Source organism: Salmo salar, chromosome 23, assembly GCF_965601325.2.
Source record: "Salmo salar chromosome 23, fSalSal1, whole genome shotgun sequence".
Taxonomy (NCBI): domain Eukaryota; kingdom Metazoa; phylum Chordata; class Actinopteri; order Salmoniformes; family Salmonidae; genus Salmo; species Salmo salar.
The window spans coordinates 18338461-18355879 of record NC_138313.1 but is presented as its reverse complement, the minus strand read 5'-3'; the positions used below and the strand labels follow the sequence as shown (position 1 = coordinate 18355879).

Here is a 17419-nt window from a genome sequence, read left to right as displayed (position 1 = left end):
CCAACAAGTGCTCAGCAAATGCGGGAACTCCTTCAAGACTGCATTCCAGGTGAAGCAGGTTGAGAGAATGCCAAGAGTGTGCAAAGCTGTCATCAAGGCAAAGGGTGGCAACTTTGAAGAATCTCAAATATAAAATATATTTCGATTTGTTTAACATTTTTTTGGCTACTACATGATTCCATATGTGTTATTTCATAGTTTTGATGTCTCATTATTACACTACAATGTAGAAAATAGTAAAAATAAAGAAAAATCCTAGAATGAGTAGGTGTGTCAAAACTTTTGATTGGTACTGTGTATATATATATATGTATATATATATACACAGTGAAGGAAAAAAGTATTTGATCCCCTCTCAATCAGAAAGATTTCTGGCTCCCAGGTGTCTTTTATACAGGTAACGAGCTGAGATTAGGAGCACACTCTTAAAGGGAGTGCTCCTAATCTCAGCTTGTTACCTGTATAAAAGACACCTGGGAGCCAGAAGCAATCAATCAATCAGATTCCAAACTCTCCACCTTGGCCAAGACCAAAGAGCTCTCCAAGGATGTCAGGGACAAGATTGTAGACATACACAAGGCTGGAATGGGCTACAAGAGCATCGCCAAGCAGCTTGGTGAGAAGGTGACAACAGTTGGTGCGATTATTCACTAACAAGGATGAGAAATACACTTTTTGTGAATATGGAAAATTTCTGTGATCTTTTATTTCAGCTCATGAAACATTAAACCAACTCTTACATGTTGCGTTTATATTTTTGTTCAGTGTTTATATATATATAACCTACCTGTCAAAAGTTTTAGAACCCCTACTCATTCAAGGGTCTTCTTTATTTTTACTATTCTACATTGTAGAACAATAGTGAAGACATCAAAACTATGAAATAACACATACGGAATCATGTAGTAACAAAAAGGTGGTAGCCACCCTTTGCCCTGATGACAGCTCTGCACAATCTTGGCATTCTCTCAATCAGCTTCACCTGGAATGCTTTTCCAACAGTCTTGAAGGAGTTCCCACATATGCTGCTTTTCTTTCACTCTCCAGTCCAACTCATCCCAAACCATCTCAATTTGGTTGAGGTCAGGGGATTGTGGAGGCCAGGTCATCTGAAGCCATACTCCATCAATCTCCTTCTTCGTAAAATAGCCCTTACACAGGCTGGATGTTTTGAAAAACAAATGATTGTCCCACTAAGCCAAAACCCGATGGGATGGCGTATCGCTGCAGAATGCTGTGGTAGCCATGCTGGTTAAGTGTGCCTAAATCACTGACAGTGTCACCAGCAAAGCACCCCCACACCATAACACCTCCTCCTCCATGCTTCACGGGGTGAAATACACATGCGGAGATCATCCGTTCACCCACACTGCGTCTCACAAAGAGACGACGGTTGGAACCAAAAATCTCAAATTTGGACTCATCAGACCAACGGACAAATTTCCAACGGTCTAATGTCCATTGCCCGTATTTCTTGGCCCAAGCAAGTCTCTTATTATTATTGATGTCCTTTAATAGTGGTTTCTTTGCAGCACTTCAACCATGAAGGCCTGATTCACACAGTCTCCTCTGAACAGTTTATGTTGAGATGTGTCTGTTACTTGAACTCTGTGAAGCATTTATTTGGGCTGCAATTTCTGAGGCTGGTAACTCTAATGAACTTATCCTCTAAAGCAGAGGTAACTCTGGGTCTTCCATTCCTGTGGCGGTAAACATGCGAGACAGTTTCATTATAGCGCTTGATGGTTTTTGCAACTGCACTTGAAGAAACTTTCAAAGTTCTTGAAATGTTCCGTATTGACTGACCTTCAGGTCTTAAAGTAATGATGGACAGTCGTTTCTCTTTGCTTCTTTGAGCTGTTCTTGCCATAATATGGACTTGGTCTTTTACCAAAACGGCTATCTTCTGTATACCAACCCTACCTTGTCTTAACACAACTGATTGGCTCAATCGGTTTAAGAAGGAAAGAAATTCCACAAATTCACTTTTAAGAAGGCACACCTGTTAATTGAAATGCATTCCAGCTGACTGCCTCATGAAGCTGGTTGTGAGAATGACAACAGTGTGCAAAGCTGTCATCAAGGCAAAGGGTTGCTATTTGAAGAATCTCAAATATAAAATATATTTTGATTTGTTTAACACCTTTTTGGTTACTACATGCGTTATTTCATAGTTTTGATGTCTTCACTATTATTCTAAAATAGTCAAAATTACGAAAAACCTTTGAATGAGTAGGTGTTCTAAATCTTTTGACCGGTAGTGTATATATTATTATTATAATTATTATTTGTAATTTCTTTGACCATCAAAAGGTTTGGGGCTGGACCAAAAACATCAGCGGCTGAAGCTCTGGAAGCCCAGGCCTATGGACGCCACTGAGGACACCAGGGTCAATGGAGTTGATGAATTTCCATCAGCCACAATCAGTGCACCTGGGTTTCCTTTCCTTTGGTGTATCCAGACGTAAATTATTAAAGGGAGGATAAAAGCGTGAGTGCTGTGGAAACGAGACAGTCAGACACAGACAAACAGACAGACGACAGTGGCTGAGGCAGACAGGCTGACAGGCTGGGAATCCAACCCCCATCACCCCTCCATCCTCACTCACCTCCCCCTTCACTGCCCCTCCCCCCATCAACTTGCCCCCTTGCCCGTGTGGTGGGCTCTCACTCTCGGCCTCCTCAGACGACCGCTTGAAGTGCAAATCTGTGTTCCCAGAACTTCCAACTTATTCCTCTTGTCAGTGGAGCAAGCAATCGGAAGCCTCCCAAATGTCTCCCTATTCCCTATATAGTGCACTACTTTTGGACCATAGGAATTTGGAATAGGGTGCCATTTGTGACACAGACATGGAGTGGGGGCCCCTCGCCCAGCCGCCTCACCCCTGTACCGCCCCGGTAACGGGATCATTGACAGGCCAGTGACACTGCCCAAACAGATAATGGAAACCTATGGATTTTTCACTCCTTTTTTTGTACAGGAAGCGTCGGACAGCGGTCCCCGGGTTGGCACTTCAGAATAACCAGCCAGAACAGAAAGATAAAGAAGGACGTGATCAATGGATTTGAACTCTGGATCTCCGCTGCTGCCACAGACGATAAGGTGGGTGAAAAAAGCCAGGCTTGACAGATAAGTGCCATCAGTCAATCACCCAGTTTCTCATGGTGCAGTGATAGGCTGCTTCTCAAATGACACCCTATTCCCTACACCCCTAGGGCTCCGGCTCTGGTCAGAGTTAGTGCACTATATAGGTAATAGGGTCCCACTGGGCACATACTGGTTGAATCAACATTGTTTCCATGTCATTTAAATGAAATTACATTGAACCAACGTGGAATAGATGTTGAATTGACATCTGTGCTCAGTGGGGTGCCAGTTGCGACGGAGACATAGTCTACTGGTCCACCTGAAACACCTTAACATACACTATTTTTTATTTTTTATTTAACCTTTATTTAACTAATAGGAACTAACCTTCTTAGAGTGGCTGGAAGCTTCCCTTTAGTCTCCCCTACTGCAGTATCACACAGTATCACAGACACTCCTAATGTGAGTTTTTTTTTTACTTACCTCCTAAGGCTCTCCTATTAAAATTAAACAACTTGTCTCGTTGCTTATACTTTCTGGAGAGACTAAAATTAACAAATAAAATACCGTGATGATTCAAGGTAAATGCTGTTGCTATTCTCTCATTTTACCACGCTAACTCATTACTATTCACTGGTTCTGGTTAAATGCAGCTAGCCCCTCTCTCTCTCTCTCTACTCCATGTGGTATAGGGGAATCAGACGTTTATATACAGTTTTAATAGAGAAGTAATCTCCAGAGAGGGGCGTCTTTGATTCTCAGGCCCTAATAATAACCATGCTTTGGTCTACTACTAGCTACCACTGGACCACTACTGCAGATGGCCAGTGTGGCTCCTACCATGTAACACATTTCTTTATGTCTCTCTCTCGCTCTCTCTCCGGGCTGCCGGTGAAATAATAAAAACCCCACTCCTGGTCATGGCTGGCTCAATCTCATTATAATCTCTCTTTGGTTTTTATTCATGGTGCCCTTTGGGACGGTGTCTGCCCCGTGACGTGGCTCCCAACCTCCGCAGAGAACATCTTTTGAAACAGCCAGGAGACCTAATGAAGTCACAGAGTAGCACAATTATTTCCCTGAGAAGGAGCATTAATGTACTTGAGAATCCCCTCCGGAGGAACATGATGACAATTGGTTTGTACAGCTTTGATCATCCTGTTTTAAATACGGACCAGGATAAACTGCAGTGTCGGCCCCCTGTGCCATGGGTTGGGTTTCTAGCAGACGTCGAGTGCGTGTCAAATGGTACCTTATTCCCTATATGGTGCACTACTTTTTCATTGGTGAAATTTAATAGGAACTCTATGGTCCCACCAACCAAGCATACTTACAAAAGCTAAAAACAAAAGGCGAGAATGACAGGTTATATAAAATCAGTGTATATTTATTTTGTACAGCCACAATGTTATAGACCGAGTTACCAGGACTTGTAGGGGGTGAGAAACGAATAACTGTAAAAAAGTTAAAAGGCCAATTTAACTATTTAATTTCAGTATTTTATTTCAGCAAGTTCTTGATATATTTATTACAGAAAGCTGAACGAATACAATGTATATAGAGCCTACCTTTCTTAATCATCCAAAATGAAGTATGATGTTAAACCAACCAGACATTATTACAGTACATTCACATCTCTCAGACATTCACATCTCTCAGACATTCGCTAGTGTTGTCTAGATGAATAAAACATTAAACTTGTGTATTTTACTTAGCATAATACAATATCTAACTGGAAGTTTCAGCACCATGGAAATGTGATTTACGCTGTAACTTGACTTGGATTAAAAAGCTCCTAGTCTTTTTATTAGACTGTGAAATCCATTTCAGAAGGGATAGGTAAGTTATCCATAATAATATTAGAAATGGTGCTTGGCGGTGTTGAATCATCAAAAGAACAGTACAGAACAATGTGCTTCATTAACTAGGACTAATAAACGCCTTAAACCAATAATTCACCACTATCTCAGCCTTTCTTCATCTTTAGTCTTACCTCTAAATGTTATTGAAAAAAACTAGCCTCAATCCACTGCTTCTGCATGTTTATTTGGCAGGGTTAGCAAATTGGCAAAGGTTGATAGTCAAACCAATTAACAAGCAGTGTACTGAAGCACCTGCTTCTCCATAAAACCACTTTTGAGGTAAATGTGTATATTGCATGATATTGATGAGCTACTCAGCTTACACTGTACAAGAATCCAGTGACACAATGTTCAAACTTGTTGAATATTTCAGGAAATACACTATAATATTGGTCTTAGAGATAAATCACAAGAAAACATGTTTTCTTTTGTTGATTAACTTAAAATGAGAACATATCGCAATTCCAATTTCATCAGAACAAGACAAATAGGAAATAATTAACATGACAGTTAGAGAGAAAGCAGATAATGTGTCCATTCATACAGTATGGACAGTTCTAGCAATACATATAATTTGTGATATACAGTACCAGTCAAAGGTTTGGACACAGAAAACTCATTCAAGAGTTTTTCTTTATTTTCACTATCTTCTACATTGTAGAATAATACTGAAGACATCAAAACGATGAAATAACACATATGGAATCATGTAATAACCAAAAAAGTGTTAAACAAATCAAAATATATTTTAGATTCTTCAAAGTCGCCACCCTTTGCCTTGATGACAGCTTTGCACACCCTTGGCATTATCTCAACCAGCTTCACCAGGAATGCTTTTCCAACAGTCTTGAAGGAGTTCCCACATATGCTGAGCACTTGTTGGCTGCTTTTTTCGTCCAACTCATCCTAAACCATCTCAATTAAGGGGAGGATAAGGACATCTGATGCAGCACTCCATCACTCTCCTTCTTGGTCAAATAGCCCTTACCCAGCCATGCAAAGATCATCTGTTCACCTACTCTGCGTCTCACAAAGACATGGCAGTTGGAACCAAAAATCTCAAATTTGGACTCATCAGACCAAAGGACAGATTTCCACTGGTCTAATGTCCATTACTCTTGTTTCTTGGCCCAAGCAAGTCTCTTCTTATTATTTGTGTCCTTTAGTAGTTGTTTCTTTGCAGCAATTTGACCATGAAGGCCTGAGTCTCTGAACAGTTGATTTTGAGAAGTGTCTGTTACTTGAACTCTGTAAAGCATTTATTTGGGCTGCAATTTCTGAGGCTGGTAACTCTAATGAACTTATCCTCTAAAGCAGAGGTAACTCTGGGTCTTCCTTTCCTGTGGTGGTCCTCATGAGAGACAGTTTCATCATAGCGCTTGATGGTTTCTGCGACTGCAGTTTCCAAATTGACTGACCTTCACGTCTTAAAGTATTGATGGACTGTCATTTCTCTTTACTTATTTGAGTTGTTCTTGCCATAATATGGACTTGGTCTTTTACAAAATAGGGCTATCTTCTGTATACCAACCATACCTTATCACAGCACAACTGATTGGCTCAAACGCATTAAGGAAAGAAATTCCACAAAATAACTTTTAACAAGGCACACCTGTTAATTGAAATGCATTCCAGGTGACTACCTCATGAAGCTGGTTTAGAGAATGCCAAGAGTGTGCAAAGCTGTGACCAAGGCAGAGGGTGGCTATTGTGTTATTTCATAGTTTTTATGTCTTTACTACAATGTAGAAAATAGTCAAAAGAAAATAATAACCCTGGAATGAGTAGGTGTCGCCAAACCTTTGACTGGTACTGTTTATTGACCCTGTATTCTGATTATGGCTTCTATAGGCTACAGTTAAAAGTAACGGACAAAGCATATATCACTTACACAATGCTGAGGTGTCAGTTGTCACATTTGGTAATGGATTTAACGTTCTGACTGACTGCTAAACAGTGCAAAGAAGGAAGCAAGAAGACACATTTAACATGTGTACCTGTTGCAAGATGGCAAGATTACCTGTAGGTAAAACTTCCCCTAAACATAGTAGAGTAGAAGCGGTTACAGACTGCAAACGTTCGGTTAGAAAAGTTGAGATACAAGGTTCTGAACTGACTACTGTTCTAGCTTCAGCGATTGTTGGCATTTTTGCATCTCAAGCACAAGTCTTTGTTTCTGTACATATAAGTAACAAGATCCATTATATACAGTATAGAGACAGGTCTTATAAAATAGAGGGAAGGGCTGGTATTGTGCATATTAAGAAAAACATATAGCTTTAGAATTGTTCTATCTATCTATATTTCTATGTTTCTATCCATATTTACATGTAGAGGATACAGATATAAAGTGAAAATGTGTAAACAACCCTCTAGTTCAGGACGCCACTGGAAGAAGCTCTGGAAAGGACGTGGCCGTGTGCTGCTCCAGGCTTGGGTGCTCATTGGACGAGGGGGGTGCATGGTGCAAGGGATGCTCATCATGGAGCTCAGGGTGCTCGTGGGTTTCGGGGTGCTCATTGGGCAAGGTGGGCCCATGGGGCAAGGGGGGCTCCTGCTGGGGCAAAGGGTGATCATGAGGAGAGGGGTGTTCCAAGCAGGGGTGCTCATGGTGCGTCTGGGGCTCATGAGCCGTGGGGGGCTCATTGGATGTTGGGGGCTCCCGAGAGGGGTGCTGCTGGGGGGGCAAGGAGGGCGTCTCTTTGTGTAGTCGCAGGACCTCCACCATGCCAGCTCCTGTGCGAGGGACACTGGTGTGCATGAGGTGCCTCTGTAAGTGCCTGAGCCAATCCTCCTGGATAGACAGAGGACCCTGGAAGACGAGGTCACAGAATCTGCATAGGAGAGAGAGAGAGAGTTAAGTTATGTTATGTTAGGCTAGGTTAGGTTAGCATACATACGGATACTGTTTAGCATCTGAAGTGGCAATAATTTTCCTGTTCAGGTGTACAATACATACAATATATTTTTAGAACCGATGCATGACCATTTCACAATATTAAAGGGGCAATCCGTAATTTCTTTGTGCCTTGTGGCTACAGGGTGGAATGCACAACAAATCAATACGCGAACAAAAACAGGGAGGGGACAGAGAAGCTTGTGTGGTCCTACATACCTGCAGGTGAGTCTATACATCTCCTCAACAGCACATGGGAGAGCTGAGAACAGGGTGTTCTTTGGTCCAGCCCTCAACCTAGGCTTCTTCAGTATACAGGAATAGGCTGAAAGACACAAATCATGTCATTGCAGACCAAGTCAGTACAGACCAACTTACTATAGACAACTCCATGCAACTTAGCACACTGATTGACACCAGGACAGAGAGAGTCACAGGCTGTGTCCCAATGGGGGCCCTGGTCAAAAGTAGTACACTATACAGTACTGTACATTCGGAAAGTATCCAGAACCCTTGGACTTTTTCCACATTTTGTTACGTTATAGCCTTATTTTAAAATGTTCTTTAAAAAAAAAATCATCCTCATCAATCTATACACAATACCCCATACATTTTTGCAAATGTATACAAAAATAAAAAACAGGAATAGCTTATTTACATAAGTATTCAGACCCTTTGCTATGAGACTCGAAATTGAGCTCAGGGGCATCCTGTTTCCATTGATCATCCTTGAGATATTTCTACAGCTTGATTGGAGTCCACTTGTGGTAAATTCAAGTGATTGGAGATCGTTTGGAAAGGCACACACACCTGTCTATATGAGGTCCCACTGTTGACAGTGCATGTCAGAGCAAAAACCAAGCCATGAGGTCAAAGGAATTGTTCGTATAGATCAGAGACAGGATTATGTTGAGGAACAGATCTGGGGGAAGGGTACCAAAATATTTCTGCAGCATTGAAGGTCCCCAAGAACACAGTGGCCTCCATCATTATTCAATGGAAGAAATTTAGAACCACCAAGACTCTTCCTAGAGCTTGCCGCCCGGCCAAACTAAGCAATCGGGGGAGAAGGGCCTTGGTCAGGGAGGTGACCAAGAACCTGATGGTCACTCTGACAGAGGTCCAGAGTTCCTCTGTGGAGATGGGAGAACCTTCCGGAAGGACAACCATCTCTACAGCACTCCACCAATCAGGCCTTTATAGTAGAGTGGCCAGATGGAAGCCACTCCTCAATAAAAGCCACATCACAGCCCGCTTAGAGTTTGCCAAAAGGCACTTAAAGGACTCTCAGACCATGAGAAACAAGATTCTCTGATCTGATGAAACCAAGATTGAACTCTTTGGCCTGAATGCCAAGCGTCACGTCTGGAGGAAACCTGGCACCATCCCTACTATTGAAGCATGGTGGTGGCAGCATCATGCTGTGGGGATGTTTTTCAGCTGCAGGGACTGGGAGAGTAATAAGGATCGAGGGAAAGATGAATGGAGCAAAGTACACAGAGATCCTTGATGAAAACATGCTCCAGAGCACTCAGGGCCTCAGACTGGGGCAAACGTTCACCTTCCAACAGGAGAACGACCCTAAGCACACAGCCAAGACAACGCAGAACTGGCTTTCGGGACAAGTCTCTGAATGTCCTTGAGTGGCCCAGCCAGAGCCCAGACTTGAATCCGATCGAACATCTCTAGAGAGACCTGAAAATAGCTGTGCAGCGACACTCTCCATCCAACCTGGCAGAGCTTGAGAGGATCTGCAGAGAAGAATAGGATAAACTCCCCAAACACAGGTGTGCCAAGCTTGTAGTGTCATACCCAAGAAGACTTAAGGCTGTAATCGCTGCCAAAGGTGCTACAACAAAGTACTGAGTAAAGGGTCTTAATACTTATGTAAATGTGACATTTGTAAAAACCTGTTTTTGCTTTGTCATCATGGGGTATTGGGTGTAAATTGATGAGGGGAAAAAAATGTCATCCATTTTGGAATAAGGCTGTAACATAACAAAATGTGGTAAAATGAAGGGATCTGAATATTTTCCAAATGCACTATATAGGGAATAGAGCACCATTTGGGACGCAATGTTCTGTACATGTTCAATAAGGTACACTCAACACTGTCATTTCAGAAAGGTGCCTTTATGTTCTTGACTTTTGTGACCAGGCTTAGTGAACTTACTTGTTCCTTCTAACATGGCAACCCTCTTCCTGCGTGCGTAAGCGCGAAGATGATTGGACAGGCTAACAGCACTGGGAAATGTTGTGTTACAGTGAATGCAAATCTTCTTATTAGATGCATTTCTCTCTGGAAAGTGAGAGAGACATTGAAAGAGAGAAAAATCAAAAGAAAGCAAAGCACACAGAAGTTGAGTTCAAAACTTTAAACATGTTCCAGAAGCTCATTGACAACACTTTTCTTGCAAGGAGAACGTCTTTGAACAAGTGTCAAGAGTGTAGCATCTAATCAAAATGCCTCCGGAAAACCATGCTCTGTTTGTTTTTAACTTCATTAACAGTTACCTTCCATTAGAGACACTTTGTTTGGATGCTGCCCACTTTTTAAAATAGTTCAATAAGCATTACATCTATATTAATTGCTGCTTGGGTTTCATGGTCTTTGATAAGCGTCTTTGAGAAATAAAATCTGGAGGTGAGTTGAGGTGACTAAGGGAAGAATCTGAAGAAATATAAGAAATATGACTACAGAGCACATAGATGAACATGAAGTAAAACTGCTACTCCCTGAGTGCCATCACCTCTCCCTCCATCTGTTTTCATATTTTAAAGATGTTTTGCACTTAGCAGTTGGAGACGTGTTGTTGAGAGTAATGTTTATCACAATCTAAGGACTCCAGGATGCCTATTTTCACCTGTAGCAGAAGATTCACGCAGGGTTTGGAACAATTTTGGGTTTTACATTTTTATTTTGGCTATGGCAAGAAATTCGTACTGTGCTGATTGTGTCAATATTGCACATTAATTACAATGGTTTGGCATGGCACTGCAGGCTACATCTAGAGCATGATAAAATCGTAAAGGCGTTAGATTATGAAAGGTCTCTTCGAACACCTGTTAAAACAGATTTGATTGGGTAACAAGCCCACACCGAGTTTCTATGCAGGCTGTCCTGAAGCTACTGGCAGTTGTGTGAAAACAATAGCGACAGCTTCCCATTCATTTCACACCTAATAGGTGAAAAAACATCTGCTACTGAGGTGTTTTTTAACCATGACAAGGTACTAAAGGTTATTTAAATTACCAGCAAATTGTTTGCAACAATTTGTTTGCAAAAATGTGTGTTAAATCTCCATTTAACATAACACTGATTACAGCAATATGGTGTAGAAGCCATTGTTAGATGGTTAAAAGCAAATGCGTGAGTCAGTCTATTCTACCTTTAAGGTTTCAGCTTTCAGCTAAAATGTAAAAAGTAACTATGACATTCAACACTGTCAGCCACAAAATGGGCAATCACTGGAATTCTGACAGACCAAAAAAAATTGCTATCTGATTTAAAATCTTTATTAATCATTCTGCAAAACGGACAGGAACTCTTATTTGGACAGACATTAAACAAAGGTGTTTAAACACAGCTGATGTGCTTCCAGAGCCACATCAAAAGAACGTGACAGTTTTTTTATTTCAATTTCAAAGCCCCTTTGATGACATTCATTTTGTATGTGTGCGTTACAATACTTAAATTGACTGTGAACTTTTCTTTTTTTAATGTTTCTTCTTTTTAATCCAAGTCCATTTGATTGACATTTTGTGATTTAACATGGGCTCCTGTAAGTAATGAAAAGCTGTAGAGTTAGTAAAACATGCAAAACGGCTGTGGAACAAGACAAGTTTGTGTTTCATTAAAGCAAGCTGATACTGAAATTGGTGTGCACAAGTCACATATTATGTTAATCTGTATCATCGCACTCTATAAAACTATTACGAAGAACACCTAAAAGAATCATACTTATCCGCAAAGGACTAAACTGATCAATCTTATGAAGATAGAACACTGTGAAAAGAACAGACCGCCGACACAGTTTAGCTAATAAAGCTGTGTCTGTCACTTCTATCCATCATCTATCTGCCTTAACTGGATTTTTTTTGTCTTATTTGATTCTAGTTGAAACAGACTGTTTGTCATATATGATTTGCCATCACAAAGGGGGCCTTGTTGCACTACAATAATAATTACCATCAAATAAATTATACTTGGCAGACAAAGTAACTGCAGTTTGTAACTCTATAGTTTTTGACACTGTTACTCGGCAGAAAACAGAAAAATTGCACATTTTGGTTAACTGGGTTGTTTTAAACACTGTTCAGTCTCATCACAATAAAAAAAAAATGTTTTTTTTGGGGGGGGGTTGGTGAAAAAGACATGTAAATAGTCCTTTTCAACTGTACCATGATGTCACCAATTTTGAAATTGTACAATCTCAATGTCTTTTTCAGTTCTGAAAGTGCTCTAAAATGCTGATATTCTGATATGTATAGAAATTATTTGTGAGGCTTCTTACCATGGGCCCAGTGTGTTTCCAGGTTGCTGGCCTGTTGGTTCGGTCTCCCCTCAACCCTCTCTTTGGTCACAGTAAAGTGGTTCATATCTGCATCATCCTTGTCCAACTTCCTCTTCCTCAAAAGCTCGCCTAAAGTGCTCCGGGATGGTTCAATGACACCTCGTATCTGTAATAATAATAATAATAATACATTTTACTTGCACCTTTCAAGATACCCAAAGACACAGAGTAAAATAAAATAAAGACATTGAACATAAGCAAATCAAATCGTATTTGTCACATGCGCCGAATACAACTGGTGTAGACTTTACCGTGAAATGCTTGCTTATGAGCCCTTCCCAACGATAAAGAGTAATATATATATATATATATATAGTTGAAGTTGGAAGTTTACATACACTTAGGTTGGAGTCATTAAAACTCATTTTTCAACCACTGATTATTAGAAAACCCTTTTGCAATTATGTTACATAATTGCAAAAGGGTTTTCTAATGATCAATTAGCCTTTTAAAATTATAAACTTGGATTAGCTAACACAACGTGCCATTGGAACACAGGAGTGATGATTGCTGATAATTGGCCTCTGTACGCCTACGTAGATATTCCATAAAAAATCTGCCATTTCCAGCTTCAATAATCATTTAGAACATTAACAATGTCTACACTGTATTTCTGATCAATTTGATGTTATTTTAAATGGACAAAAAATGTGCTTTTCTTTAAAAAACAAGGACATTTCTAAGTGACCCCAAACCTTTGAATGGTAGCATATATATATATATATATATATATATATATATATATATATATATATATATATAAATAAAAACATAACCAAAAGTAAAAGTTAATCACACAAAATAGCATGGTAACAATACAGCACAACAACAGTACCTCTATACTCTTCCTCTCAGGAAAGAAACCCTCTCTCTCAACTCCCTCCTGCCTGGGTGTATTTGCACTGGGATCCCAAGGAGTGGGAGTGCCATTCTGGCCCAGCTGGCAGCCATGTTGGATCTTCACTGGGATCCCCATCGGTGTTAGGAAGAGCCCGTCGCTGCCAATGAACTTCTGGGAGATGATTGGTCGAGAGATGAACTGCTTCCTGTTCAGGTTTAAAATAAAACACAACAATGATATAGCCAGAGAGATACATGAAAAAGTACAATAAATAAAAGTAGCCAAAATGAAAAATAAATAAAAATTAAGACAAGTTCAAAAAAAAGAAATCATATCTACAGTACCAGTCAAACGTTTGGACACACCTACTCATTCAAGGGTGTTTCTTTATTGTTACAATTTTCTACATTGTAGAATAATAGTGAAGACATCAACACTTTGAAATAATACATGGAATGGAATCATGTAGTAAAGAAATCAAAATAGATTTGAGATTCTTCAATGTAGCCACCCTTTGCCTTGATGACAGCTTTGTACACTCTTGGCATTTGTACACTCAAGCATACTTCCAAAGTTGTGGCAAAATGGCTTAAGGACAACAAAGTCAAGGTATTGGAGTGGCCATCACAAAGCCCTGACCTCAATCCTATAGAAAATGTGTGGGCAGAACTGAAAAAGTGTGCGATCAAGGAGGCCTTCAAACCTGACTCAGTTACATCAGCTCTGTCAGGAGGAATGGGCCAAAATTCACCCAACTAATGGTGGGAAGCTTGAGGAAGGCTACCTGAAACATTTGACCGAAGTTAAACAATTTAAAGGCAATGCTACCAGATACAAATTGACTGTATGTAAACTTCTGACCCACTGGGAATGTGATGAAAGAAATAAAAGCTGAAATAAATCACTCTACTATTATTCTGACATTTCACATTCTTAAAGAATCTTGTTTCTCATGGTCTAAGAGTCCTTTAAGTGCCTTTTGGCAAACTCCAAGCGGCCTGCCATGCGCCTTTTACTGAGGAGTGGCTTCCATTTGGCCACTCTACAATAAAGGCCTGATTAGTGGAGTGCTGCAGAGATGGTTGACCATTTGGAAGGTTCTCCCATCTCCACAGAGGAACTCTGAAGCTCTGTCAGAATGACCATCAGGTTCTTGGTCACCTTCCTGACCAAGGCCCTTCTCCCCCGATTGCTCAGTTTGGTTGGGCGGCGAGCTCGAGGAAGAGTCTTGGTGGTTCCAAACTTCTTCCATTTAAGAATGTTGGAGACCACTGTGTTCTTGGGGACCTTCAATGCTGCAGAAATGTTTTGGTCCCCTTCCCCAAAACTGTGCCTAGACACAATCCTGTCTCGAAGCTCTACGGACAATTCCTTCAACCTCATGGCTTGGTTTTTGCTCTGACATGCACTGTCAACTGTGGGACCTTATATAGACAGGTGTATGCCTTTCCAAATCATGTCCAATCAATTGAATTTACTACAGGTGGACTCCAATCAAGTTGTAGAAACATCTCAAGGATGATCCATGGAAACAGGATGCACCTGAGGTCAATATCGAGTCTCATAGCAAAGGGCCTGAATACTTACGTAAATAAGGTATTTGTTTTTTATAAATTAGTAAAAATATCTAAATACCTGTTTTCACTTCGTCATTATGGGGTATTGGGTGTAGATTTCTGAGGATTTTCTTTTTATTTAATATATTTTAGAATAAGGCTGTAACGTAACAAAATGTGGAAAAAGTCAAGAGGTCCGAATACTTTCCGAAGGCACTGTGTATATATATAATATACAAACTACATGACCAAAAGTATGTGGACACCTACTCATCGAACATCTCATTCCAAAATCTTGGGCATTAATAAATGCGGAAGACACACCTTTTGCTGCTACAATAGCCTCCACTATTCTGGGAAGGCTTTCCACTAGATGTTGGAACATTGCTGTGGGGACTTGCTTCCATTCAGCCACAAGAGTATTAGTGAGGTCGGGCTCTGATGTTGTGCGTTTATGCCTGGTTCGCAGTCAGCGTTCCAATTCATCCCAATGGTGTTCGATGGGGTTGAGGTCAGGAACCTGAGCAGACCAGTCAAGTTCTTACACACCGATCTCGACAAACTATTTCTGTGTGGACCTCGCTTTGTGGACGGGGGCATTGTCATGTTGAAACAGGAAAGGGCCTTCCCCAAATTATTGCCACAACGTTGGAAGCACAGAATTGTCTGGAATGTCAGTGTATGCTGTAGCATTAAGATTTCCCTTCACGGGAACTAATGGGCCTAGGCCAAACCATGAAAAACAGCCTCAGACCATTATTACTCCTCCACCAAACTTTACAGTTGGCACTATGCATTGGGGCAGGCACTATGCATTGGGGCAGGTGGCGTTCTGCTGGCAATCGCCAAATCCAGATTAGTCTGTTGGACTGCCAGATGGTGAAGCATGATTCATCACTCTAGATAACGCGTTTCTACTGCTCCTGAGTCCAATGGCAGCGAGCTTTACACCACTCTAGCCAATGCTCGGCATTGTGCATGGTGATCTTAGGCTTGTGTGCGGCTGCTCGGCCATGGAAACCCATTTCATGAAACTCCCGACGAGCAGTTCTTGTGCTGAAGTTGCTTCAAGAGGCAGTTTGGAACTCGGTAGGGAGTGTTGCAACCGAGGACAGGTTCCATTCTGTGAGCTTGTGTAGCCTACCACTCTGCGGCTGAGTCGTTGTTGCTCCTAGACATTTCCAATTCACAATAACCACACTTACAGTTGACCAAGGCAGCTCTAGCAGGGCAGAAATTTGATGAACTGACTTGTTGGAAAGGTGGCAACCTATGACAGTGCCACGTTGAAAGTCACTGAGCTCTTCAGTACTGGCCATTCTACTGTCAGTGTTTGTCTATGGAGATTGCATGGTTGTGTGCTTGGCCATGTAGTAAATATACAAATTATACTAATTTTGTGTCACTGATTTACACACAATACCCCATAATGTCAAAGTGGAATTTAGCTTGAAGAACATTTTAGAAATCCATCCAAAATTAAAAGCTGAAATGTCTTGAGTTAATAAGCATTCAACCCCTTGATTATCTGTAAGGTCCCCCAATCGAGCAGTCAATTTCAAACACAGATTCAACCACAAAGTCCAGGGAGGTTTCCAATGTCCCGCAAAGAAGGGCACCTATTGGTCGATGGCAAATTGAATATCCCTTTGAGCATTGTGATGTTATTAATTACAATTTGGTTGGTGTATCAATACACCCAGTCACTACAAAGATAAAGGCGTCCTTCCTAACTCAGTTGCCGGAGAGGAATGAAACCGCTCAGGGATTTCACCATGAGGCTAATGGTGACTTTAAAACAGTTACAAAACAGAGTTTAATAGCTGCGATAGGAGAAACGTGAGGATGGATCAACAACATTGTAATTACTCCACAATAGTAACCTAATTCACAGAGTGAAAAGAAGGAAGCCTGTACAGACATCCTGTTTGCAATAAGGCAATAAAGAAACTACAATTTGGCAAAGAAATTAACTTTATGTCCTGAACACAAAGCGTTATGTTTGGGGCAAATCCAACACAACACATCAGATTTTTTTCAAGCACAGTGGTGGCTGCATCATGTTATGGGTATGCTTGTAATCGTTATGGACTGGGGAGTTTTTCCAGGATAAAAAGTACTGGAATGGAGCTAAGCACAGGCAAAATCGTAGAGAAAAACCTGGGTAGGTCTGCTTTCCACCAGACACTGGGAGATTAATGTACCTTTCAGGGCAAATCTACACTTGAGTTGCTTATCAAGAAAACAGTGAATGTTCCCGAGTGGCTGAGTTACAGTTTTGACTTAAATCTGCTTGAAAATCTATGGCAAGACCTGAAAATGGCTGTCTAGCAATGATCAACAACCAATTTGAGCTTGAAGGATTTTGAAAAGAATAATGCACAATCCAGGTGTGGAGACTTACCATAAAGACTCACAGCTGTAATCACTGCCAAACATGATTCTACAAAGTACTGACTCAGGGGTGTGAATACTTATGTAAATTAGATATGTCTGTAGTTCATTTTCAATAAATTAGCAAACATTTCTAAAAACACATTCACTTTGCCATTATGGGTTATTGTGTGTAGATGGTTAGAAAAAAACATATTTAATACATTTT

General features: G+C 40.8%; 1 protein-coding gene across 2 annotated transcripts in view; it reads right to left on the bottom strand.

The window, feature by feature from the left end:
* Window positions 1-4573: 4573 nt before the first annotated feature.
* The window catches only part of LOC106584157 (zinc finger protein 644), a 53288-nt gene continuing 40442 nt past the window's right edge, over window positions 4574-17419 (bottom strand). For both annotated transcript variants that reach the window (XM_014169088.3, XM_082967941.1), the window contains exons 5-9: window positions 13256-13466; window positions 12361-12526; window positions 10020-10145; window positions 8066-8171; window positions 4574-7784 (exon numbers count right to left, since the gene is read on the bottom strand). In XM_014169088.3, coding sequence (XP_014024563.3) covers window positions 7328-7784; window positions 8066-8171; window positions 10020-10145; window positions 12361-12526; window positions 13256-13466 — 1066 coding nt within the window. In that variant the 3' untranslated portion in view covers window positions 4574-7327. The remainder of the gene's footprint in view (window positions 7785-8065; window positions 8172-10019; window positions 10146-12360; window positions 12527-13255; window positions 13467-17419) is intronic.